This window comes from Macrobrachium nipponense, chromosome 29, assembly GCF_015104395.2.
Source record: "Macrobrachium nipponense isolate FS-2020 chromosome 29, ASM1510439v2, whole genome shotgun sequence".
NCBI classification, from domain to species: domain Eukaryota; kingdom Metazoa; phylum Arthropoda; class Malacostraca; order Decapoda; family Palaemonidae; genus Macrobrachium; species Macrobrachium nipponense.
In genome coordinates this window covers 19,647,011-19,674,792 of record NC_061092.1, presented here as the reverse complement: position 1 = coordinate 19,674,792, position 27,782 = coordinate 19,647,011, and the positions used below count along the sequence as shown (strand labels likewise).

Sequence of the window (27,782 nt, the reverse complement as noted above, 5' to 3'; positions counted from 1 at the left end):
CGCAGGCTAAAAAGGCTTTATTTTTATTGTACTATGTAGCTACTGTAATTTCGACGCGTCACCACTGCAAAGCTCCCTCTTAATGTCTGAACGAGTCACACCCTTGCCTTAAAGGCTGTAACTGGATAAAATCCCGTCTATTATCATCCGCCCATCTGCTAGTTTCTCAACCAAATGTCCTTGTTTCAGTTTCCATTTCTCGTTTAAGTAAAAAATATCAGCTTTTAAATGTCTAGAAATGGCTCTGGTCAGTTTAAACTACCGTACTTTAGAATAATGAAAGTTGGTAAGACCCGAATTCTTCTATTAACACGTCAGTACTATGCACTCAAGGAATATTAATAGGCTTTAGAGTGTTTGTTCGCAGCTGCTGTCGAGCAACGTTTTCGTATTTAGAATACCTATTGAGAGGCTCTTTTAGTATAATATTCACTTCCCCGAAGTTTATAGAAGAAACCAATTTCAAGGTAATTACTGTTTTTAATTGAATTTCTATTGCTATTGTGTCGTCGGCGATTATACATATACATATATATATATATATATATATATATATATATATATATATATATATATATATATATATATATAAACTTCTAAGATTAAGAATTTTGGTAATGCTTTTGTTCAGTGCAATTAACGTAGAGCAAAAGTTTCCTTCAATTACCCACATAATTTCCGTTATCTACTAAGAACCATTTTTTCCCGTACAATAATCTGCTAATAATCGAAACTAACAGATGCTGGCGTTGGTCCACAAGTGCATTTAGCCTTACATAATTTTTTTCTTAATATTTTATACGTGGGGTAATTCCAATTAAGGCAACAACTTATTTTCCGGTGGTTTATATCTAAAGTTTCCTTCTGATACTTTTAATTTGCAATGCTTCTTTTAAATAACTCTTCAGACGTGTTAATAAAGGGCCTTGAGAGAGCAATCATGACAACTGTACTTGAATGGGAAGCTTTGTTATAGGAGTGTTGCCATGTGAATCGGTTAAAACATTAACATCATTTAAGCAAGGGTGTTTTGCGTTATCTAGCAAAAAAAATATACATTCTAAAATTATTATTTCAAGATTGAGAATATATTATAAACTTTTTAAATGTGTTTTTATTAATTTTGATGTAATCTCTATCTCTACAATACGTCAGCTTTATTCATCCGGGACTTTCTCTTACAGGGTTGCAAACGTGTATAGCAAGCTTTTTGGCGCAAACATAACTGTCAATTGACGCCAAGTTATTTTGGATCTTGCACCTGGAAAATGAGAATGGTAGCGATCATATACAAAATTCGATTTTGAAATTTATCAGGCAAAAACAAATTCTATAAATAATTCAGTACATGTTGTATTTTTAAAAGTTTAATTGAGTAAGACACCTATGATCAATGAAAGATTACAAGTACTTTAGATTCTACCAAATCACATTTATCATTTCATAGACTGAACAAAGCACATACAAAGTGGTTAACACGCTAAATCAGTTAATATGGAATGAAAGAAGTATTTAGCTACACATGTAGATGTATTGTCGCTCTGTATACAAATCCTTTATTCTGTAATTTCTTTTTCTAGCGTAGGGATTTTCAATGTACGATATCAACTTGTGTTGGATGATTTTCGTTACCGTGTGTCCTTTGTTACGAGATTTATTAGCATTTATTATTGTTCTTGTGTGCTTAGGGATGTTTGTTGCACGTGCAGCCTAATTGTTATTTAGTTTGAACATGAAATTTAGACGTTACCTATAATATGACATAAAGGATAGTTTGATTTACTCAGACGTAATAAGCCAGAAATGGTTTAATTATCTCCTTTCATTTCAGTAAAGATTTGGGGAAATAATACAACTTCTTGCAATGCAAATACAAAATTTTTATCTATAGCTATAAATAGCTAAAACTATATTTTGTTCTCTTTTTTCCTTTTGCAAAGCCTTGACAATACTGCTTGAGTCGTGTCAGTCAGCTGTGTTTGTAAATATTAGTAGCTAAGGAGTAAACGGAACGGTTCATTTACTTAACATATTCTGTGGGCAATCCATTACTTGGTATCGATTTCTCAGTTTTCTTCGCGTAAGTATAGTTTTACATGTTACAAGGGGTATAAAAAAGATAGTTTTGATGTCTTTATACTAATGTAAAATGGTTTACCTTACGGAGATCTGGGGCACAGTGAAAGGCTGTGTGGGTTTGACGTAGGCTTTGACAATGGTTCGAAGTTTGTACTCGCTTTGTTGCATGGTTTTCCGTAAAGATATGCTGTTGCACTACATAAGATAGTCGTAATTGACTAATCTGTTTGACCTGCTGGTCTGTGGTTAAATAGTTGTTATAGGTAGCTTACCTAGGACAGCTGGTTTTGGAGAATTAAGGTAGCCATAGTTTTGACTATAGCCTACTTTTCTAGGTTAGCGCATACCCTAGCCTAGCTTACAATTTTCTTCGTGAAATACCTAAAGATTGCTTGTAAGACTGTAGTGGAGTATGGTGGAGTATGAATGTACAAAGCTATATTTAACATTTTATTTTTAAACTATGCTATTATGACATTTTGGATTTGAAAATATAGTTTTCCCTTGTTTTCATGAGAGCTTTGTATATTTCGGACATTTTTTTAATTCACAAATGACCTGACCAACCACACCTAACCCAGCTTAATCTAGGTTATCGTGTCCTTGCCCATGACGTCTTTTTGTAAACTTGCTCTTAAATATACCAAGGGTTTGTTAGTTTTTGTTCTTGTCTTGTACGATAAGTAGTAGGTATGTATACTATAGTAAATGTAATTTTGCTAAGAAATATTAAAAAAACCATGTGCCAATAAAAAATGTTACTGAATCTTCGTTTTTGGTAAATTTACATAAATATTTTTCAACAAATATGCAAAGAATTTGTTACTGATTGTATTTCTTATTTGTTTTGATATTGTGTGAGCTGTAATTATAATTTTACAAAGTAAAATAAAATTATTTATCAGAAAAAACGTATAAGTTGGTAAAATTTATGACTGTCTTGTAAATGAGGCCCCACAAGGGGTTGTAATTACCTAGTCATTTTCAACTTGTGGAAGGTAGAGAAAATTTTTTATAATGTTTTTTCTTCCACCATGTTCATTTGCATATCTTCCTCTTTCCATTGATGTGTTTTTTCTTAAATTGGCCAACCTCAAAGTTTACCCGGCCAGAGGAGCTGCATATTGATTTTTTACCCGTCCGTTAAGGGGTAAAAACGTGACTATTTTTCCTTTGCTGAGAACACAAGACACACTGTAACTACATTTCACCTTCCTGGCATGAACCTTGGAATAAGCTGTACCCCTCCACCCTGTTTGCCTTGCCCCATGCAATAATCTGTACTGCTAGGTGTCACAGTGCTTTGAACAATATCTCTGATTCTTGAGATAGACTGCTTTGGCACAGTCATCCACCAAAACTAATGGTATGCTGACCAAGAAGGTGAACTCTCCAACTACAGAGTGATGTGTGTATGGCAAGGGGGACTTTTGGAGCCTGAGAAACCAGGGGGTACACCTGTTCTCAAATGAGCTAGGTTTTGTCACCACTGAAGAAATTAAAGGAATTTTGCTGGAGTGATAGGAAATATATAAATGCAGGGATCTTACTTTGAATGGATGGTTGGTGTATTGTATATCTGACACTTTAAATTGTGTGTGATGCTATGTTTCTTTTAAAAGTAAATGGGCCAGGTGGCAAGCATCTGGCTAAAACACAAGTCTTATTAAATTTGGCAATATTTTTAAATTAGGTTACTAAGTTTTCATTGCCTTCTGAAGAGACTTGACTTGCAATGAGCTAAAACTGCCTGACATCCTGTCATTGATTTTTATGGCAATACAATATTGATGTATTTGATGAAAATAAGGAAACTTTTGCTAATTACTACACTGACATATCATGTAGAAGTAGCAGGTCTTAATTTTCAAAAGTGGTGAGTAGACATTTAGAATATGTATTGTAGTTAGAAACTACACAACAATTCCAACCATAGCAACTGCTACTGTTGATGCACCAGAAGGATTGTTACTGGTAATTGCCCCCTGATTATTGCAGAAGAAATTAATCATTTCCCAAGGCAAGCTCTGCAAAGCATAGTGTCCTCCGTGTTATCCAGGTACCAATGGTTTAGATGAAAAACATACAGCGTTTGAAAGACTGTTTATAAATTTTGTTGGACTTCAGCAGGTATCACATAAATGTTGCTGGTACTTTATGTTGCAAACATCCAACAGGACTGTTTCTCAACCAGGTACCTAGGACTAGATTTACATTATCAAAAACTTGTTTGTGAAAGAAAATTGAGAGATCACGAGTCACCTTGAATTAAAAGGGATGGCCACTAAATGCAACACAGAACCTTAAACTTAATTGAAATAGTAAGCTATATGGATGGTAGAGGAGGGGGGAAGGCAAAATGGATTTGAGGTACATACGGTGTAAGTGTAATAGAAGTAAAAAGTTTCCTTAGAGTACTTGGTAATAATCCTAGACTTTTACATGTTGATCACCTCATATCAGATGATATTGCAAACCATATTTATGAAAATATGGGAGCTTCAGAGCAACCCTCATTTTAAGAGATTCTAAAGTTACTGAAATGGGTATACCACCAGAGATGATATATATCCCCTTTCTCTAGATGTCTCAGTCAGTCGTCTTAAAACTTTCATGCTTCAGAGATGTTTTCTCAAGGTGTCCTGCACGCCCATGCCTAGAACTTATAGATGTGGAAGAGCAATAATGTAAAATCCCGTAATTTTAATATTGTTAAGTACTCTGTACTGAATAATTTTGAAAAATTAGAGTTAGCAAGCAAGGAAGTAGTTGTAAGTTACATAAAAAGGCAGAAAAATGATGATGAAATGTGCAGATTTTAAACAAATGAAGCTAGGTTGGCATGACCTTTCACCTAAGTGCACAATAGAAGACAACTGATATGTAATCTGAATGGAGTTTACCTCCAACTGATACACAATCATCAAGATTCAGAATTAGTTTGTATGTAGACATTTCAACCTCAAGTTTGGCTCATTATGACATGGGTGTACTATGAACAACATAATTTTACATTTAAGTCATCTCCAACCCCACAAAGTGATGTTGCATTTTCCAGCTGTAATTAGTAAATGAGCTATCAAAGTGTGCCCTACACTAACTTAATTTGTGCATTTTCCGACTACAATTTATCTTAGAATTGCCATGGTATCTGTATGTAAACAATTTCTGGGAAGGAATATTATAAATTTTTTACCTTTCTTCTTTCAGCTAAAACAGCTTCAGTCATGGCAGATGGAGGTTTTGATCCTTGTGAGTGTATCTACACTCATGAAATGGCAATGCGTCGTTTATTGTCTTTAGTAAGTTACCATTTTATTATGTATTGATAATTGCTAGATTTTCATGTGACCACTCTGTATACGTGATATTGAATTTCTTATTTTGTTTACTGGATTATGATTGAGAGGCCACTGTGTATTATATTCTTGTACTATATCTTAAATGTATTGAGTTTTTAATAGATAATTTATTAATTTTATTTACTAAACTATAGATTGCTGGATTAGGAATGTGAACAAACTTATTTTATTCCTTATAGCTGAGGCAGTCTCAGAGCTACTGTACAGACACGGAGTGTTTTACCGAAGGTATGTTTGAATTTGTAATTCTCTAACAAGTTCATTGGATTTTAAATCATGTTACTCTAAAAAGTCATAAACATATCATGTTCACTGAATATTTGCATTATTTCTTCGTAACACAGTCTTGAAAATTGTGTATGCCGTAGAAGCTTCAGTGTTCTTTTCTTGTAAGCACCAACAAATCTCTTGGTTGGATCATCATTCTTTCAGGCAAAGAAAGTAAATCTTAAAATCCTTCTTTCCTAGTATGTGCTTTTTTCAGTACGTATGTGTTAAAACTTACAGGTTTATGTCAATTATGAACAAGTGGTGCTGTTCCATATTGTGTCAACCCACATTTCACACATCTCTTCTTTCAGTGCCTCATCAGAGGTTATATTGTTCACTAAGCTGTGAAGGAGTTATGGGATTAACTGGCTAGGTTATATTGTCCTTGACAGCAATTAGCTTAATTTTGAATGGCCCTTTTTTTCATCACACAAGGTAGATTAAGCATGTGCTGGATGCGAGTGGATTTTATTTATTTTGAAAAAGCCATTCCTTTTTCCTGAAATGTCTGTTCATTGTTTTATCTTATTTAACCCTTGTTAATATATATCTGTACCATGGTGAAATTAGAACTGTACAGTGAATGTCATAGCAGATGTTAAGGATTACAAAATACAGATTGAGCACAAGATTTTAATTTTGAGAAATAAAAAGGAATGGAGAGGAAAGGGAACAGGAGGACCATGTACGTACTGGTAGATGGTTATGTCTTGGAAGAACATTGCTTTTACCTTGGGAACATGTGGCCTGTAAAGCATGGCTGGAAGAGTAGTAAGACAAATGTCAGCTGCAGCCTTGACAGAGGGGAGTTATTAACCAGAAAATTATTAATCAAAATACAGGTTTTGATGTAGGTATAACCTATTTTTGGTAGCTGCTTTTCGTCCTAAAAGAATTTACACACTCAGTCCCCCCAGGATTCCATAAGACAGACCACAACCAATGACAAAGAATTCTTTTATGCCAGTTGGTCTCAGCGAGAATAGTGCGTGTTGGCACAGTGGTAGAATATCAAGTACAGTATGGTAGAATATCAAGTACAGTACAGGAGGGCTCTATCTCCTGTCCTACAACGATTACTTAGGTTCCACATCATACTAGCACAGATTTGACAACAAATTGATGCCATCTCCATTAAACTCTGGTCTGTCCAAGTTCACCAGTCCCCAGGATGTGTTCCAGAATTGTATTTGACTACGCATTTTATTCACCAGAGTCCAGTTAGAAAATTGCTACAATTGAGGAAGTGGCATAAAGTTGTAGTGTTCAGCAGCTAGAAAACAGACTGAGATCTCAAAGATTAAGATGGGTTGTACATTTGTGAGAAGGAAACAGAAATACTGTACAGGCAAAAAAGGGGCAGATACTGAAGTAGTAAGAAGAATACCAGTTGGAAGGCCCAAGAAATAATTGAAAAGGGGATATATAAAGACATAGACCTGGTGGGAGTTTGGGCTGAAAATGTAAAGGACAATAGATTGAAGAAAACTTTGTCAAACCCCATGATGGTGATAATATTTTTCAAGTAGGTACTGTATATTCAAGTAAATTCATGCTGTTATTTCATTTTTAATGGACAGCACCTGGTCCTCAAGAATCTGCTGGCTCAGATAGTATGCTGCTATTTGCAATGGTATGGACACTCTTAGCAATGGTTCTTTTCTTTTTGCGACCAGCATCGTTACGAGGTAGTTCAGATTCAAAACCTACAAACAGTCAACAGGTATGTAATTTTTGTATAAGATTTTTTTCCAGATAGTGATGAAATACTACTCTCATTTTTTTTTTGTTAGACCAGCAACAAGAGCTTTATAAAATTTTGACAAATGCCAATAGTATACGTAATTGCATTTAATTTTTCAAATTGATATGTGGCTGACTGGTAAATGTGTGCAAACCATCATCACTTGTCTTACTGTCACATGAATTTAACACATTTCCTTTAGAAAACTTGAATCTGTGCAACTGTCTTTTACAAAAGAAATCACCATCACATGGAATGGTAATTTTATCTCTATTCTTGTGTGCTGTAGCAGTCTTTATTCGTGCTGAGGTTAAGTTTTTGCTGATTGCATCCCAACATGCCATATTGAATAATTGTTAATTTCTGTTTCAAGGATGGTGGTTCGCCTCCAGCACCACCTACTGCCAACTAGCAACCTCAGTCCTGACCACTATTATCAACACCTTCATCCTTAAGTGACCTTTCTTTTGACATACATACCAAGAATTTTTTAGGAATAATTTTGGAATCCTGTTGTGTCCAGATCAGTTTAGTTTTGTTTTTAAAGGTTAAGTTTTCAAAAGTCTTTTGAGTGAATAATAATGCTGCTGCTCTTATTGCTTCATACAAGTAAATATCTTGAAGTTATTTAGACAATCATACATAACCTTGTAGGGGTACTGAATGTTTTATATACAGTATTGCACATATCTTTTAATGTCTGAAATGTGCATTGCAGAAGTATTAATGTTAAATGTCAGAGCCTTCCAATTAGTATAAATAATTATGGGAAATTAAGATTATACACGTATGTTTATATTTGTTGCATTGTAAATTGTCATTCAAGTCCCAATTGTTTGAATTGAAACAAAAGCATTAGATATTGAGGGAAATTCAAAGCGAAAGAATTTGACAGATGTAAGTATGGGGCAAGAGTGCAAGATGTATTATGTACATTAATGATTTTTAGTTATATAATGTTCAGCCTCTGTTTACTCCAGAAGTAACCCATTTATATGGATTAGGTTGCAACACCAAAATTATCATTTCACTGCTCTGCTTCAGCTTTTTAAAAGCTATAAATAAACTTAGAACTACCTAAATGCTCGAAAGTTTAAAACTGCAACCATTGAAGAATTTAAGGATGATCTTTTTTATACAGTACTTAAGTATTTCACAAATATTCCTGAAAATAATTAGATAATTAAATTAGGAAGTTGAATCTTGTTAAAATTAGAAAAATTTTTCAAAAGTCAGACCTGCTGTACAAGTTGTTTTAATAATCTAGAGTGCTAAGCTGTAAGGGATTAAAATTGAGAAAGGCTAATTTTCATTGTGGTAGTGAAGAAATACGGTAGGAATCTGCAATATTGTTGCATTTGTTAAAATATATTTCAAGGATGGATATTTAAAAATTTTTAAAAAGGTGTGGTTTTGTCATATCCCATAAGGAATGTGTTAAGTGAATCACAGGAATAATTTCAAAGTACTAGGATGGTCTCTAACTTGTTGAGTAGTGCCCTGCTAAGTATATTTTGATGTGTATCTTTTTATGGAAAAAAAGTAGTTATAATTTTATGCACACATGTCCATCCCATGTTGGGGTTTAGAGTACAACTGGACGAACGAGAATTGATATTGTTTATATCATCTGTGATATGACACCTTTTTTTTTTTTTTTTTTTTTTTTTTTTTTTTTAACTACTTTTAGAGCCTATGTATGTGTGTGTTTGCTGGGCCCATGTAATTTAAAGTATTTCTGTTGCATTTGTTTATGTACTGTTTTTATCATGCAACTGTTGATTATGTTTATTACATTTGAAGTTAAAAGTAACTGGAAGTTTTCATATTCTAATGCTTGTGTTTGTTACTATTTTAGCAAGCTGCAAAGTTTTATTAGTTACAGTTGTATTTTGAAGGCTCTACTAATAATTTTAAGTTTATGGTGGATACAACTTTTGGGTTTCTAAGTACTGATAGTAGAGTAGCAGTTTCATTTTTGTTCTTACACTGTTTCTTGCAATTTTTGGGTATGGTATAAAAAAAAAAAAACATTGTTACAGAAATGGTGGTTTGAAATTATTTTCCTTCTATGTCCAGAAACATTTGATGGTACTTTTTGTTTATGATTTCTGCTGTGTAACATACTTTTATTTTTTGTCATATTACTGCACAAACTCATCCATCAATACTCCATATTCTGCCCCACCAAATTAATGAAGTTCAAAATGCTTCATATATTGCACAAATCAAATTTACACTTGTAACTACAAGTTTGAAGTTCTCCCCCACAAGATTGCATTATGCCCCAGGTAAATTTATTGCCACCTGTTGTTATAAATATAGTACAATTTAGTGAATGCCCTATTCCTATTGAGTAATGTACTTTATTTCTTAATATTTTCTCTTGAAAGTGTTCCAGGTTGTGGCACCATATACACAGTATATATCTTTTTCTTTGCAATATATTTAATAAGACTTGGGTGAAAATATATATAGTTTGCATTTCCAAGTAATATATATATTTGATAAACATAGTATTTAAGTTTCCATATTAATATTCATATATTATAGGTTAATTTACATCAGTCACTAAGATGATCCAGAAAAAGACAGAAAAATAATGCCCTCATTTTGTGGGCCCGATGAGGGAGATCAGTTATTAATTTTTTTTCCAGTTATTATTTAGTTCATTGAAAAAGTATACATAAATTGCTTCATTATGTTCTGTTTCAGTTTGTAAATTCAACATTTTTCTATTAGATATTTGATAAACCAACGGATAACACACACAATATAATTTGTTGTTAACCTCTTGAACTCAATTTATTTGTTAAGGTTCATACATGACTGAGATTGTTTTTATTTTAAATGCTGAAAGTACTGTTAAGTTTTTCAAACCTCCATATTATTTACAAGTATTTATACCAATGGATACTTTAGCCACAGCCATATGGTTACTGGTACAAAAATATTAAAAGCAGCAAAATTATAATCATGCCCTTAAAACTTTCAGCATTTAAATATTAACCCGACATAAAACTTATCCTGTTTAGGAAGAGGAAAGACTGAGACAGTAATGAATTCATTACCTTTGTGCTGTCTATTTTGCAGACATTCATTTTGCATTTTGATACTTCAACCCTCAAATATATTTTCTATCATGAAAATTTTACTTCCTCACGAAGCTTCTTAAACACTAAAATGTTCTCAACTCATTCTTTGTCATTATTTTCAAATGTTTATTCAAGCATGTTCAGTTTTTGCACATTGTAAAGTAAAATATTTAATCACACTCATTTTTATTTGTTTCCCTGTGTAAGTCTAGTTTATTCCCATGTAAGGGTATCATTACAGGAATCAGTCCTGGTAGTTTAAGCAAAAGCTAAAGTATTATTTTTCCTGTATGTACTTTATTTCACTGAATTAATTTTCTTATAAAACTTTAAAAATTCTTTAAATATTTAAGTACCTGACAAAAAAAATTCATTAAAGAATTGGTAAGTAAAGTACATGCAGTCCTGATTTAGGTTTATCTGCATTAAAAAATAAAGCCCCTCCAACTTTCAAGATGAGTCTTGCACACAAAAGGCACCATAATCAGATGGGTCACTGAAATGTTGGGAGTGTTTCCATTCTTACAAACTTTTTTCCAACTCAGATGGTGAATGTTGGCTTTGCTAATGATGAGTATACATACATGTTTGGAAAAGGAATATAGGATGTGACAGTCTTGGTAAGTGGTCAGTGACTTCTAGCCAAGTTTGGAACTTTTTTTAGGCTTAAAACTGAGAATCTGCTGTTGTAGCCTAACATGCATTTTAGAGGGTATTGTCCTGAGACAGCTGAGAAAACCATGAACCAAAGGAACATGTGATACTTGGTGTAGTCATTGCTCACTTGAAACAGATTTTAATAACCAAAACATGTGGTAGCCACACCCAAATTAATGCCTGAGTACATGTCCAAGCAAAGATGAAGAGGGAACATGCCCAAAGAGTAAACCTTTCTTGAGACAACTTTCAAATAGATAACCTGATAGATACATAATCGAATAAGAGCTGGGGCAGAAAGGTCACTGCCAAGAGCCGTCACTACTGTTGAATACTGATCTTTTGAGGACCTGCTACACAAGTAATAAATCTGCACATTCTTCCATATTGGTTAAGAATAGACAATATGAATATTCACCTTTATATTTTCAAGAGAACAGGATGCTTTGCGAAATCCACTTAAGGGGATACAAAAATATTAATGCACAACAAGAAAATATGAAAAGCTGCTAATTCTTGAGTACATTTAGTGCACTTACCAGTAGTGGCAATTATTAGTCACTAAACATTAGACTAACACTAACTTTTCACTAACCATCAAAAACCTTGAAAAAACCAACAATAAAGAAAATTGCTCTGCAGCAAACAAGATAATCCCTTTACTCTCCATTAAAAAATGTAGGATTATGTAGCTTTACAATTTTTCCATAAAGATGTAGAAAACACTGCACAATGGTTGTCTCAATTTTTTCTTCAAAATTTTAAATTATAATGCTCACAATCAACAACAGTTATGGAATGTTAATATTGTGCTTGACTTCAAGAATATTAATTAATAGAGACAACATCTAATGTATAAAGAAATTTTACTATATTACACTAAAGAGTATTGAAAAAGCTGCAGTAAGTATCAACTGTAGTCAAATGTGATACCTGTAATACTAATGACTAACCCTAAACACTATATCACTGTTTATGAAGCCCTGACTAAAAATAACTTCCGACAGTTATCAAAAAAGCAAATCTTTAAACATGTTTGAACTTTTGAATTTATGTTTAAGTGCCAATTTAAATTCCTTCAGAACCCAAACTCCAAATTCACTATCAGGAATTTGCTTACAAGGCTTACGTAAAACCTGCTACATGATAATAGGAAAAAGCAAATATGAAAAGTATCATGGAAAAAATAAAATGTTGCTGACTTATACACTCTTGGAACTAATGTGTTTGATTTCCTTTCCAGTCTTCTTCAGTACTTCTGTGAGCTCCTCTGATGTCATTGCACTTGTTACAGTTATTTTCTTTGTGGCCAAGTCTACGTTGACGTCTGAAACTTTGTCTGAAAAAGTAAATTTTTGGGTAATAAATACTACCAGTATAGAGCATACTGTACATAAATATATAATCCAGATACTGCAACCCTACATATCTCCTTTGGCACCATTGGTTACACTCAGTGTAGATTTGCATGTCTCTACCTCCCTGTATAAAGGTAACCACGGTGCTGTTAATGTATGCTGCATATTATACCTTGTGACTAAATTGCAAAACTTGGGTTCTCTTGAGGAGAAACTATAGACATCACTGATGAGAGCAAGCATATAATAGTCATCACATGGCTACTCCCTGTAGGGGGGTAGTGTCGTCAATACACCTGATGCGGTGCATTGTTGGCATTACTTGAGGTTCTTTGCAGGTCCCTTTGGTCCCTTGCTGCAACTTCTTTCATTCCTGTTACTGTACCTCCTTTCATATTATCTTACTTTCCACCCTTTCCTAACAATTGATTCATAGTGCAACTGCAAGGCTTTCCTCCTGTTACACCTTTAAAGCTTTTTCACTGTTAATATCAGTTTCAGCGCTGAATGGCCTTTGTTGCCCCAGTGCCTAAAACCTATAAATCAAATCAATCACATGGCTATTTAAGATTTTAACAATTGACGATCTTAACCGTCTAAAAGGATGAGTAGTGAATTAGTGATGCAGTGAATTTTTGCATTGTTAAGATCTAAAGTCATTGCAACCACTTTCCCAATTACATATATGTACGTACTTCCTTCCCAATTACCACACGCTTTGTTTAACATGCACTGATTTTCAGTCCTCTCCTCTCCATTCCAATCTTCCACATTTTAAACATTTCTGGCACTTTTCCCTCTCATTCTAATGTCAGCAATAGGTCATGCATAACGCAGTCCTCAAAAACCAAATTTTCTTCAGTGCTTTGTAGCTTCTTTCATTACTCTGATAACAGCAAAGCACTTACAGCTGGATCCTTGATAGACAACATTGATCTTAAGTGCATAACCTATCTAGCCACAGAAATAACAATAGAAATAAAACTGAACTCTTAACATACCTCCTAATTTTCCTAACACACGGCTAGCAGCATTAGAGCAACCTTCGCATGTCATTTCCATGGTAAATTCATGAACCTGAAAAAGACCATACATAGTTCAAGAACAATTATTGTAAATGAGAGTAAGAGTTCTCATTATTAAATTTAACCTAACCAAGTAGATAAGGTTTCTATAGATATGAATGAATCAACCTGTAATCTGATAACAAGAGTTCCTCACTGTGATGAGCCCTTCCTCTGACCAAGAGCTCTCATTTCTCTACTTTCTTCAAGGAAATATGAAATGTGTACCAACTGCAAAGCATAGGAAAAATTAACTCCTTAAAAAATGATTGTATCAAACTAAAACTACTGAAAATATTCACAGTATACGTACTAACATAAATTACAAACCCCTTTCACTTTTTCTTAATTATTATTTTTAAAAGTGACCAGACATTCATTGAAAAAAAAAAAAAACTAGAAAACTATAAATTTTAAAACAAGTTTCAGCAGAATAAAAAATTGTATCCACATGTAATCCGAGAAAATGGAAAAGTAAAGATGAATTAACATATAGAAACTTGTACACAAAGAGAAACAATATCACAATTTCTAAGACTGGGAAGCATAAAAAAATTCAGTACACAGTACTGTCAAGGCCATTCCACAACTCACAATTAAGAAAGATGAAAAACCTTTGTGACTGACAACATGATAATGTAACCATATTTCATTATGTGGCTGCTGGTGCTGTATAATACTGTAGTGCCTCAGGATACGAAAGAAATCCGTTCTGAAGCGGCCTTCGTAACCTGCTTTTTTCGCATCTCGAACCACGTTTTACATGTAAATTGCCTAATTTGTTCCAAGCCCTACAAAAATACCACAGTAAATTTTACAATAAAGCTAAATTGACTAATAAACAATGAAATACAACAATTTGGACCATTCAATACCTAACATAACCTATACTATACCTGTTAATAAAGTGTATTAGTGTACATGGTACAAGAAATACTGTACGTATATGTACGTACATATGTAGTAAAATGTGGAACCTTCCCTTTCGAGTGAGGCTATCGCCAAAAGTGGCGACAGAGGAGGAGGACAAATGGCAGAAAACATGAACACTCAACTTTAGGAAACACATTAAAAAATGGCAGAAAACATTAACACTAAACTTTACGAAACACATTAACAAATGGCAGAAAACATTAACATTCAACTTTACAAAAAACTTTTAAATAAATTTTTTTTTTCTTTGATTTTTACATTATTTTTTTTACTTGTTTATACTTTACATTTTTTGTTTTTTTACAAATTTTAAATTTCTTCACCACTTTCAACTTTCTGTTTTTTCGTATCACTTGGATCTTCCTGTTTGCTTACTACTAAAGGCCTCTTTAAAAAATTACTATCCAAGGAAGATTACTTCTGCCTGCTTTTCACAATGTTTCTGAAACAACTCAGGCAAACGTCATTGAACTGCGCAAGCATACGACCTGTGTAAGCCTTTTTGGGGTGTGTCTTTTCTACAAATGATTGCACTTTATGAAAAGCAGCTAGAGCATCCTTAATTTCTGCCGTTGTCATAGGGTCCTCCTCCTCCTCCTCGCCGCTGCTAGAGAACTCTTCTTGAACGACGTTATGTTGCATGGCCTCCAACTCCTTCAGGTCATCTGTCGTAAGCTCCTCTTGATGTTCCTTGAGAAGGTCGTTGATGTTGTCCTTGTCGACGACCAGCCCCATGGACTTGCCGAGTACAACAATCTTGTCAAGATCTGGTTGCGAACAGTTTCAGGATTGTCAACTGCTTCTGAACCTGCATCAGCTTTGCCCACTTTGAATCCCTCGAAGTCTCGGGCGGATATGGCATCAGGCCAGAGTTTCCTCCACGAAGAATTCAAGGTTCGCCTCGAAGCCTCCTGCCAAGCTTGATCGATGAGTCAGATGCATATCACGATAATCTAAATGCTCCTTCCAAAATTCACGCAAGGTGAGGTTTGTGGTATCAGTGATGTCAAAATGACAATTTGTCCAAAATTGCATTTTTCCTAACTATACAAACCTGAGGTCCTTTTACAATAGGAAGGTACTAGCGGCAGCTGGATAGGTCGTAAGCTTTCGAACAAGGGGTTCGGTAGTTAACTGCTTGTCCGACAGGCGCGCGCGCGCGACTGGGAGGTAAACAAATCACTTTTGCTTTTGGCCCAAGCAAAAACTGCAGAGTGAGGGGTGGCATGAGGTGGGGCTATGTGTAAAAGGACCTCAGGTTTGTATAGTTAGGAAAAATGATATTGTTATGATACAATAAAGTTTCATACATACTTACCTGGCAGATATATACAATTAAAGGCCCACCCAGCCTCCCCGCAGGAGACAGGTGGAAGAGAGAAAATATGATAGAAAACGGGGATGGTTCCTAGTCCTGCCGCCCAGGGCAGGCCGGTAGATCACCTGACCTACCTGTAGCGAGTGGCGCGAAATTTGAATTTCTGTCGGGGACGACGGAGTCTTAGCTATGTATATATCTGCCAGGTAAGTATGTATGAAACTTTATTGTATCATAACAATATCATTTTCATACAATCAACTTACCTGTCAGATATATACATAGCTGATTGGCACCCTTCGGTGGAGGGCAAGAGACAGCTACTATATGGAATAGACAGGTAAACAACATATGTTGTAGGTATAAATAAAACCTTGGTTCCTACCTGATAGGTGGTAGACTTCGTGGGTGTTTGCCCAGTAGTCTGCATCACCTCAAGAAACTTTAGCGAGATATGTGATCTATGGCCAAGAGTTCTTGTGGGTCTGCCGATGGGGTCTTATCCACTTACTCGGCAGAGCCTAAAAGGACTTTGTCAATGGGTGCTGATCCACTTATATGACAATACACCTTATGAAGGAGCACACAACCAATCCCGACCACCTGATCCTAACCATATGTTAGAACTAAGGATTGTTACGAGTTATCCCCGAACTCGTCACAACAACCGTAACTCAAAAACCACTACGCACACATACATAATTTTCAAAAAAAATTATACTCAACTAATTGGATATGACAAGAATTCTCTTACTGAACAACATAGACGGCCGCCCGTGCGAGCCTAAGTCCTCCATTGTTCGAAGAGACTCTCGACCATATCCAAAAAAAAGAAGAACAGTATATACATTTAAGGATTGGTGTCGGCTCCCGTACCCAGAATCGTATCTGCCGATACGATAGGACCTAGAGAAAAACACTTCTCATACGTCACACGCACGTCTTTCAAGTAATGAGATGCAAATACTGAGTTGCATCTCCAATATGTCGTGTCTATGATGTTTTTAAGCGACATATTCTTATAAAACGAGAGAGACGTCGCAACCGCTCTTACTTCATGAGCTTTTACTCTCAGTATTTGTAACTGTTCGTCAGGACAGACCTTATGAGCGTCCGTAATGACGTTTCTTACAAAGAACGCCAGAGCATTCTTGGACATCAGTCTTGTGGGGTCTTTTACCGCGCACCAAAGACCTTGTCTAGAGCCTCCCAACTGACGCTTTCTCTGAAGGTAGAACTTCAGCGCTCTAACAGGGCATAGAGACCTCTCTGCTTCTCTGCCTACGAGACTCGACATTCCTTTGACTTCGAATGACCTAGGCCAGGGATTCGTGGGATTCTCGTTTTTCGCTAAAAACAGGGTCTTAAACGAGCAAATAGCCGAGTCTCCCTTGAATCCTACTTTATCCTGCAGAGCTTGTAACTCACTAATTCTTTTTGCCGTCGCTAACGATAAAAGGAATAGGCATTTTCTAGTTATGTCTCTAAATGATGCCAGATGCGGAGGCTCGAATCTATCCGAAGACAGATATTTGAGGACTACGTCCAAGTTCCAGTTCGGAGGTACTGGTTCCTTAGACTTTGAAGTCTCAAAAGATCTTATGAGATCGTGGAGATCTTTGTTATTTGCCAGATCTAATCCTCTGTTCCTGAATACAGCCGAGAGCATACTTCTGTATCCCTTTATTGTGGATACGGCTAGATGAGATTTTACTCTCAGGAATAGCAAGAAATCAGCAATTTCCGCTATAGAGGTAGAGGAGGAGGACAACTTCTTGGCTCTACACCACCTTCTAAAGACCTCCCACTTCGACTGGTATACTTTCGTAGTGGAGGTTCTGCGAGCTCTCGCGATCGCGCTTGCCACTTCGCGAGAAAAGCCTCTCGCTCTGACAAGTCTTTCGATAGTCGAAAGGCAGTCAGAGCGAGAGCGGGGAGGTTTTGATGGTACCTCTTGAAGTGTGGTTGTTTGAGAAGATCCGTCCTTCCTGGTAGGGATCTTGGAAAGTCTACGATCCACTCTACCACCTCCGTGAACCATTCCTGGGCCGGCCAAAAGGGGGCTATTAATGTCATCCTCGTCTCTTTTGACGCCACAAACTTTTTCATTACTAACCCCAGGATTTTGAATGGGGGAAAAGCGTAAACGTCCACTCGAGACCAGTTTAGCAGGAAGGCGTCTACCATAATCGCTCTTGGGTCTTCCACGACCGAGCAAAACACTGGGAGCCTTTTTGAAATGTATGTTGCGAAGAGATCCACATGAGGAGTTCCCCACAGAGACCAGAGATCGAGACACACTCCTCGTGCAGAGTCCATTCTGTATGAAGGACCTGGTTCCTCCTGCTGAGCCTGTCCGCCCTCACATTCCTTACTCCCTGTACGAACCTTGTCAGCAGGGAGATGTTCCTGTGAGACGTCCAAAGTAATAGGTCTCTCGTGAGTTCGTAAAGGAACGAGGAGTGTGTCCCTCCCTGTTTCCGAATGTAGGCAAGTGCGGTGGTGTTGTCCACGTTTACTTGCACTACCTTGTCTCTCACCAGAGGTTCTAGGCTCTTCAAGGCCAGGTGTACGGCGAAGAGCTCTTTGCAGTTTATGTGCCAGGACACCTGTGCTGGTTCCCAGGTGCCTGACACTTCCTCTGAGCCTAATGTCGCTCCCCAACCCGTCTCCGACGCGTCGGAGAACAACACTAGGTCTGGGTTCTGTGTTCTTAGAGAGATCCCTTTGTTCTCTTCCAGAGGTAGCAACCACCACTGTAGGTGTGCCTTTATCTCCACTGGAATGGGAAAAACGTCCGACAGTTGTCCGTTTTCCAGCTCCAAGACTTCTTGAGGAAGAATTGAAGTGGACGGATATGAAGTCTTCCTAGAGGGAAGAATTGTTCCAGCGAGGAAAGCGTCCCCAGAAGGCTCAACCATTCCCTCGCTGACGTTTGTTGCTTCTCTAAGAAGAGAGAGATTATCCTCCAACCTTTTGCGGTTCTCTCTTGCGAAGGAAAAACTCGAAAACCCCGAGAATCCATCCGAATCCCCAGATAGACTAGGTCTTGTCTGGGGGTCAGTTGAGACTTCTCGAGGTTCACAAGCAATCCCAACGCCTTGGTCAAATCCAGAGTTAACTTTAGGTCCTCCAAGCACTGTCTCTCCGATCTGGCCCTGATGAGCCAGTCGTCTAGATACATAGAGACATTCACTCCTTTGAGATGAAGAAATCTCGCCACATTCCTCATCAGGCTTGTGAAGACCTGAGGAGCTGTGGACAGGCCGAAACACAAGGCTCTGAACTGAAAGATCCTTCCCCCCGTCATGAAACGGAGGTACTTCTTCGACGAAGGGTGGATCGGGACGTGAAAGTAGGCGTCCTGGAGATCTAGAGACACCATCCAATCTCCTTGTCGTAATGACGCTAGGACTGAAGCAGAAGTCTCCATGGAGAACTTCTCCTTCTGAACAAATTTGTTCAGAGAGCTGACGTCTAGTACTGGTCTCCATCCTCCCGAGGCTTTCGCCACTAGAAAAAGGCGATTGTAAAACCCCGGGGAGTTTTGATCCAGTACTAGTTCTATTGCACTCTTGTCCCACATTTGTTCCACCATCGATCGAAGAGTATCCCTCAGCACCGGGTCCTTGTACTTGGCTGATAGTTCCCTTGGTATTGACGTTAGGGGCGGAGTATTCAGGAAAGGGATACGATATCCCTTCCTTATGATATTCAATGAAGACGCGTCTGCGTCTATCAGTGTCCAGGCCTCCACGAATCCCAGGAGCCTGGCACCTACTGGTGCTTGGAGGAGAAATGTTTCATTTTCCCTTTTTAAAGGGACGAAAGGCGGACCTACCTCTCTTCTCTGGAGCCTTCCTTCTTGCGGGAGGTCTGGAGATCGGACCACCTCGAAAGGGCTGCATAGAAGTGCTAGGTCCTTTCTTGTCAGATACTAAAGCAGGTTTCTTCTTCCTAGCCGACTGCGTCAGAAGATCCTGCGTCGCCTTCTCAGTTAAAGAGTGAGCCACGTCCTTCACTAACTGAGAAGGGAACAAAATGTCAGACAGAGGTGCATACAGTAGAGCTGCCCTCTGAGCATGCGAGACTGCCTTTGTTAAGAAGGCGCCATACACCGTCCTTTTCTTTAAAAGACCTGCTCCAAATAATGAAGAGACTTCAAAAGATCCATCCTGTACCGCTTTGTCGATGCAAGACAAAATGCATAACAGGGCTTCAGGTTCGATTCCTCTCTGAATCATGAGCTTTCTTGGACATCACCCCAAGGGACCAATCCAAGAAGTTGAAGACTTCCAATACATGGAAGAGTCCCTTGAGGAGATGATCCAGTTCTGAAATACTCCATGTAATTCGAGCAGAATTGAGACTTGGACGCCTTGAAGCGTCAACTAACGTCGAAAAATCTGCCTCTGTTGTAGAAGGGAGAGCGATACCCATATTCTCCCCCGTCTTGTACCATATGCCTCTTTTCCCAGCTAACCTTGCTGGAGGCATGCAAAATACTGTCCTGACTAAGTCTTTCTTCGACTTCATCCAGGAGTCTAAGGCGTGTAAAGCCCGCTTCATCGAGATGGTGGGCTTCATCTTCAGAAAAGACGAGGGCTTCTTCGCCTTCGCACTAGAAAAGAGCGAGCGTGGAGAAGGAGGAGCAGCCGGAGTCAACTCGTCTCCGTATTCCTCAAGAAGCAGGGTAGTCAACACCTTATAGTTGGACAAGCCCTCTCTTCCAAGATCGTCATCATCCGAGTTTTCCTCCAACTCGGGATATATCTGAGTTTCCGTTCTCCTTTCTGAACTTTCCTCTTCTGGAGGAGACAAACTCCTGATAGGAGAGGGGCTAAGGGAATGAAACTCTTTCCTTTTTCCCGTTTTGATAGACTTGGAAGGCGTCACAACCTGCGTCTTCTCATGAACTGTAGAAGACGCCTTGTATGACGCTTCCCGCTCTCCGAGCGTCATGTATGACGTCTCTTGTTGACGTCTAGATGACGCTTCGCGTCTGGAAGACGCTCCGCTCTCTAAGGGCGTCGCTTGAAATGACGCTTCACTTCTAAAAGACGTCTTTCGTTTTTCTTGTCTTACAACACTCTCGTCCGCCCCCGTTCTAGTTCTCGAACTCGAAGCTCCTGCCAGACGTTGAGCGGTTTCACATCTGTCTGACGCTTCTCTTCGAGCAGGTGAGAGAGGACGAGACTTCTTAATTGGAAGCGTCACGTCCTTCCGACGGGGCGCTAAAACTCCCACAAGAGATGACAGTTGTTTCCTGAACCGCCATAATTATCTTTCTTGACGCCTTCTCCCACGTCTAGTGCATGACGCCTCTCGTCATCACTCGGGGAAGAAGCATGATGGGGTACTTCCTCATAAGCGTCAGGTGACGCTGACGCCACCTTCGCCTTCTTAATAGCAGACGGGGCGTCATCCGAGAAGCGCTCTGGGCTCGAATCAATGTCTTGCTTCATATGACGCTTCAGCGGTCTCGATAAGTTCGACTCCTTCCACCCTCGTTTAGGTGAGGGAGAGGGAGAGGACGAGAAACACTCGCGAAGGACGCTTTTCCTATAGCGCCCTTGAGCTGGCTGCCATGAAGCAGAGCTAGCTGAAGGGACGTCTGACCGTTGGGGATTCCCCACGACCTCCTTAAGGCTTTCGACTTTCCTTCTCCTCTGGGCATGGGAGCTTGGAAGAGGTCTAGGCCTGGGAGCGCCGCAGGGACGATCAAACGCCCCCTCCACACACTGATAGAACTCACTTCACTAAAATGTTCACTATCACTAGCCTTACCTTTCGAGTCAGCCATCTTGGACTTCATGTCTCTAATAGTCGCTTTCAGATTGGCGATTTCCGATGCCGAATCCGAAAAAACTCTGAGAATGAGATCTATAGGGAGAATCTACATCAGTAGGGTTTTAGAATTATCCGTAAAAGGCTCAATAGGCCTTGAACTCACACCTTTCAGTCGTCTAACTCTATCCCTCTCTAACTTCTTCAAATAAGAAGTCAAAGTCTTCCACTCTTCTGCATTCAAACCCTCGCATTCCTTACAAGTGTTAATAGCAGAACACTGAACCCCCCTACATTTACGGCATACAGTGTGAGGATCAACCGAAGCTTTCGGTATCCTCACCCTGCAGCCTACATTCACACACATTCTCACACTCACATTAGAATCAGACATACTGAGAAAAATCCAAAAGAGTTATTCCAAAAACAGTCCACAGTAGCGAATGCCAAAACACGATCCAAATACGTCACCAAAAAGCCGAAAAACGTTGATCAAAGGTTGAAAAATGAATCTAAGTCAGGAGGTAATAACACAATGTTGGATACCACCGGCGACAGAGAAAATATGATAGAAAACGGGGATGGTTCCTAGTCCTGCCGCCCAGGGCAGGCCGGTAGATCACCTGACCTACCTGTAGTCGAGTGGCGCGAAATTTGAATTTCTGTCGGGGACGACGGAGTCTTAGCTATGTATATATCTGACAGGTAAGTTGATTGTATGAAAATGCAATTTTGGACAAATTGTCATTTGTTCCGACACGGCATACAAACCTTCGGTCCTTTTACAATAGGAAGACTCACTTCTTGGTGGGAGGAATCTGAGTCTTTTGTGAACAGACTGGTGTTCGCCCAACCTTGGAAGTCTCCCTGGTCGTAAGAGCGAGGGAGGGATCCAAGCCTCTGTCCGATTGATCGGGGTGTGCACCGCAGGATCAATGGTCAGACCTCTGGACCGAGTACTAAGAGAGAGGCAAGCGTATCTCTTCGTACCAGCAATGTAAGAACTTGTTCCTGTACAGGAGCAAATATAAAGTCATGGGTTTGACTCTTGTAGGCATCCACTTCCCCCCCCTTGTAGGAGGAAGTGGTGGTTATTCTGCTCCTATCCCTAGTGAAAGAGATAGGATGGGGCTCTGTCATATAGCTCCACCTGCATCTCGTCCTCATCAGCGTAGTGACGACCGTGGCCCTCTGCCCACAGGTAGAGGAGGAGGAAAAGATGGAAGAGGGAGCCAGTCACTCACTCACTCACACATCCATCCACACAGTCACACCAGGACTCGATGCCGTTTCAGCCTGCGAGGGTCTGGGTTAGCTACACAACTTGTTGAGCAGCCACCACGGGTCCCAAGGAAAAGGTATCCAAGGACCTGTGGGCAATATCCCGAAGGTAGAAGGACGTAAAGGTAGTCTGGTTAGACCAGACCCCTGCCTTCAGGACCTGCGCCACGGAGAAGTTCTTACGAAACGCCAACGAGGGGCCAATACTTCTGACTTCGTGAGCTCTCGGACGGGACGTACGGATGTCGTCACTACCATCAGCCTCATACGCACCCTCCCTGATGACCTCACGCAGCCAGAATGAAAGAGTGTTCTTGGATACTTCTTTCTTGGTTACCCCGTGCTAACGAAGAGGCGTCGACACTCAGGCCTGAGGTGTCGAGTTTTCTTCAGATAGCGCCGTAGCGCCCTCACAGGACAAAGCAGCATCTCATCCGCATCATTATCGGTGAAGTCCATTAGGGAGGGAATCGTGAAGGACTCGAACCTGTCGTCAGGGACCGACGGTTTCTGAGTCTTCGCAACGAAGTTCGGGACGAAATCGAGCGTCACAGATCCCCATCCCCTGGAGTGTCGTACATCATAGGAAAGACCATGAAGTTCCCCTACTCTCTTCGCCGATGCCAGGGCCAGCAAGAAGAGGGTCTTGAGGGTCAGATCCCTGTCTGACGACTCTCGGAGTGGCTCGAACGGCGTTCGAGTCAAACTCCTAAGGACGAGAGTCACATCCCACGCAGGGGCCTGAGTTCCCTGGGTGGGCAAGACCTTTCGAAGCTCCTCATAAGCAAGGAGATCTCGAACGAGTTCGAGATGTCCAATCCCCTCAGTTTCAGGACGAGAGACAGGGGCGCTCTGTATCCTTGACTGTGGGGACTGAGAGGAGCTTCTCTCGGCGAAGAAAAACGAGGAAATCCGCTACCTGCTGCAGAGAGGCCTACTGAGAGGAGATAGACCACCCCGTCTACGACACCAACCACAGAAGACGGCCCACTTCCCCTGGTACACAGCTGCAGAGGACTGACGGACGTTTCCAGCCATCTCTGTTGCTGCGCTACGAGAAAAGCCTCTCGTTCGCAAGAGATGGTGGATAACAGCCAGCCATGAAGACGTATGGGACTGGACTGCTCGTGGTACCGCTCGACGTGTGGCTGGGCGAGAAGGTTGTGCCAAGGGGGAATCTCTCTCGGTTCTCCTGCGAGAAGAGCCAGCAGGTCCGGATACCAAATGGCCTGTGGCCATTTGGGAGCCACCAGGATCATCCTGAGATTCGGGGTGACCAGTGCTCGACTGATCACCTTGCGAATCAGGCTGAACGAAAGGCATAGACGAAGAGGTTGTCCCACGGGTGTTGAAGAGCGTCCTCTGCAGCTGCCCATGGGTCCGGCACGGCCGAGAAGAACACCTGGAGCTTCCTGTTGTGCCGGGTGGCGAACAGATCCACGACTGGTCGCCCCCACAGGTCGAAGAGCCTTTCCGCCACGTCCTGGTGTAGGGACCACTCGGTCCCTATCACCTGATCCCGACGGCTGAGCGTGTCTGCTACTACATTCCTCTTCCCTGAATGTAGCGTGCTGACAGCTCTATTGAGTGTGCCTCGGCCCACTCGTGCACCTGCCGAGTCAACTGGTACAACGTGAGAGACACTAGGCCCCCCTGTTTGTTGACGTAGGCCACTACCGTGGTGTTGTCGCACATCAACACCACTGAGTGTCCCATCAAGTGGTCCTGGAACTCTTGGAGAGCGAGGAACGCTGCCTTGAGTTCCAGTACATTGATGTGAAGGTGCTTGTCGTTCTCGTCCCACACTCCTGAAGTCAGCAACTCCTCCAGGTGTGCGCCCCATCCCTCGGTCGATGCGTCTGAGAACAGCTGCATGTCCGGGGGGGGAGTGCGCAGAGGCACTCCTCTTAAGAGGTTCCTGTCGTCCAGCCACCAGGCTAGGTCCTGCCTCACCTCCGGTGTCAGTGACACTGGAAAGCTTGGGGGATCCGTCGCCTGTGACCAACTCTCCTTTAGTCTCCACTGAAGAGACCGCAGGTGAAGACGCCCGTGAGGGACTAACTTCTCGAGTGACGACAGGTGTCCGATCACGACTTGCCATTGCTGAGCTACCTGTTCCTGCCGAGACAGGAACTGGTTGGCTGCCTCCCTGAATCTGCTGATCCGCGAGTCTGCGGGGAAGACTCGCCCTGCTACGTGTCGATCAGCATACCCAGGTACTTCATCCTCTGCTTGGGCTCGAGATCGGACTTTTCGAAGTTCACAACGATCCCAGATCGCGACAGAACTCGAGCAGTCGATCCCTGTCCTGTAGCAACTGCGAGCGGGAGCTCGCCAGGACTAACCAATCGTCGAGATACCTCATCAGACGTATCCCGTGCGAATGGGCCCAAGCAGACACCAGAGTGAACACTCGCGTGAACACCTGTGGGGCGGTTGAGAGACCGAAGCAAAGTGCCCTGAACTGGTACACCGTCCCAGTCGAGGATGAAGCGGAGGTACTTTCTGGAGGACTGATGAATGGGTATTTGGAAATACGCATCCTTCAAGTCCACCGAAAGCATGAAATCGTTCTCCCTGATGGAGTCGAGCACTGAACGTGCCGTCTCCATCGTGAACCGGGTCTGGCGAACAAACCGGTTCAGAGGAGAGAGATCTATCACCGGGCGCCAGCCTCCCGTAGACTTTTCCACCAGGAAGAGTCGACTGTAAAAGCCTGGTGACTGATCCGTGACGATTTCTACAGCTCTCTTGCTCAGCATGGTCTTGATCTCCTGTCTCAATGCTACGTCCTTTGATGACCCTAGGAACGTACGACTGCTGTTGGACCGGGTTGGAGGTGAGGGGTGGCCGAGATTCGAAGGGTAATAGATATCCCTCCCGAAGGACATCTACAATCCAGGTCTCGGCGCCGTAGCGCTGCCAAGTTGCCCAATGGCTGGCCAGGCTACCCCCCACTTCCGGCAGCAGGTGAGGGGGAACGCCGTCCCTAGCGTTTCCCCCCTTTCTTCGACTTCTTCCCAGAGCCTCCACGGGAGGAGGAGGGCTGGGAGGAGGGCTGGTTACGGCTCCCCTTGGTAGAAGTCGAAGAAGACAGAGTCTTTCCCCGGGGCTTCGACGCAGCTACCGTCTTAGCCACCGAGGAAGCGCTAGCCGAGCTCTTAGACTTGGCCGCAGTCCGAGGCTGCCCAGAAGCCTTCGAGACTGCCTGGTGAACCAGACGGTCACTGTCGTCAGTGCGCCGTCTGTCCACCGCAGCGTCCACCATCTCTCCTGGGAAGAGAGATGTGGAACTCCGTAAAGGTCCGTTGCGAAGACCCAACGCCGCTTCACGCCCGGCCGCCCTGGAAACCCGAGTAAGGACAGCGTCCCTTCGTCGGAGAACCAGGTTGGCCCACAGGTTCACCGTCTGGTGGGCAAGGAAGGAGATGGCTCTTCCTCCAGACTGGCAAAGTCTCCTAAAGGCCGAGTCATCTTCGGGAGAAATTCCCCCGGAGTTGGCTGCGACCTTAGATACTGTGAGGGACCACAGATCTAGCCAGGAGACGGCCTGGAAAGCTGCCATGGCAGTAGATTCCAGGCCGAGTGCCTCTTGCTGCGAGAACCATAGGTTCTCGGACAGGAGCTGCTGCAGAGACACACCCGGAGTCAGCCTGGCTAACTCCGGGTTTCACCTGTTTGGGGGCGGCATCGGATCCTCGGATGGCACGTAAAAACGCCGCTGTCGCAGCAGAGGAGGTGGAAGCAGCTTGCTCGACCTGCCAGACTTGAGAGAACCGTCTTGTCCGGAGACAAGCGATTCTACCTGGTCCAGCACTGAGTCTGCAAGCTCGGAACGCGGCAAACCCACCGTCGGTCTGGGTTCCCTCTTCGGGCCCCAGAACGACTCGAGCCGGGACGTGGGCTCGGATGGGTGGGAGCGGCGATCCTTCCCCGAGGTCGTTGTGCTGACGAATCAGCGCAATAACCTCGGCAAAGTTCCTCTGGATCTCAGGAGTAACTGCGTCCGTGCGAGTTCGGACCATCCAGTCCCTCAAATAGGTGAAGCATCTCCCGAGACCCTCCTCCCTCGAGGGAGGAACACGCGACAGACCCTCTCGGTCTCCTCCAACCACCTGTGCGTACGACCTGGCTGGTCCGAGAAACCGTGCCTGGTACGTATGACGACGTGGTGGGATCCTGAGGGGCGCACCCCTCACGATCACATCTCAACTACCTCGCCCCTCCCTGTGTACCCGCGAGGTTGAAGGTATGGGGAGGCTTAGACCTGACGCTCCCTCCTCGTCACTGGCAGAACCAGTGGGCGCTTGGAAGACTGCAGGCGATCGTCAACCCGCGGTGGCGATCGAGCTGCAGGCCTAGTCGAGCCGTCTCGCTGTGGAGAACGGCTGGACCGAGAACAGCGGCCCCGGTCTCGTGTCAGAGGAGCTGGTGCTGGTCGCCGTACCCGATCGCTCTCTGTGAGAGTGACGGTCAGGCGACCGGCGAGCTCCACTGTCACGGTGAGACCGGTGCGTATCCTCACGGCGCGTCACGTCGCTGGTACCAGCCGTGGCTGGTGCCGGCGAACGGGGGGACCTCTTCCCAGCCTCAGCCCGTGGCCGGTCATGGACCGTCACGTCCGCCCAGGTGGCCAGCTGCTCGCCGCGAGAGCGAGAGCTGGTCTGGTGAGAGTCGCGTGATCGCGGCTGTCCACCAAAGTCTTCCGCTCCGTGCCGTGAACCTGACGCTGAGCTGGCTCAGAGGTCTGGTTTCCTAGCGCACGGTCGCTGTAGGCGACCGTACACTCGGTACCTCTCGCGAGCGAGAGGCCGAGACGGATCCTGCTGCCGTG

General features: G+C 42.0%; 3 protein-coding genes across 3 annotated transcripts in view; 2 read left to right on the top strand and 1 right to left on the bottom strand.

Moving 5' to 3' along the window:
* Positions 1-27,782, top strand: part of LOC135206170 (anaphase-promoting complex subunit 5-like) — a 621,184-nt gene that overhangs the window by 144,779 nt on the left and 448,623 nt on the right. The window lies entirely within an intron of this gene.
* Positions 1,938-10,729, top strand: LOC135206176 (small integral membrane protein 14-like). The gene is made up of 5 exons (XM_064237471.1): positions 1,938-2,080; positions 5,290-5,381; positions 5,621-5,669; positions 7,292-7,434; positions 7,829-10,729. Exons 2-5 carry the CDS (start codon positions 5,307-5,309, stop codon positions 7,865-7,867), a joined length of 306 nt encoding a protein of 101 aa, XP_064093541.1. The 5' UTR covers positions 1,938-2,080; positions 5,290-5,306; the 3' UTR covers positions 7,868-10,729.
* LOC135206177 (copper transport protein ATOX1-like) overlaps positions 11,615-27,782 on the bottom strand; it is a 51,720-nt gene continuing 35,552 nt past the window's right edge. Inside the window, exons 2-3 of the mRNA XM_064237472.1 lie at positions 13,567-13,642; positions 11,615-12,546 (exon numbers count right to left, since the gene is read on the bottom strand). Coding sequence (XP_064093542.1) covers positions 12,410-12,546; positions 13,567-13,642 — 213 coding nt within the window. The 3' untranslated portion in view covers positions 11,615-12,409. The remainder of the gene's footprint in view (positions 12,547-13,566; positions 13,643-27,782) is intronic.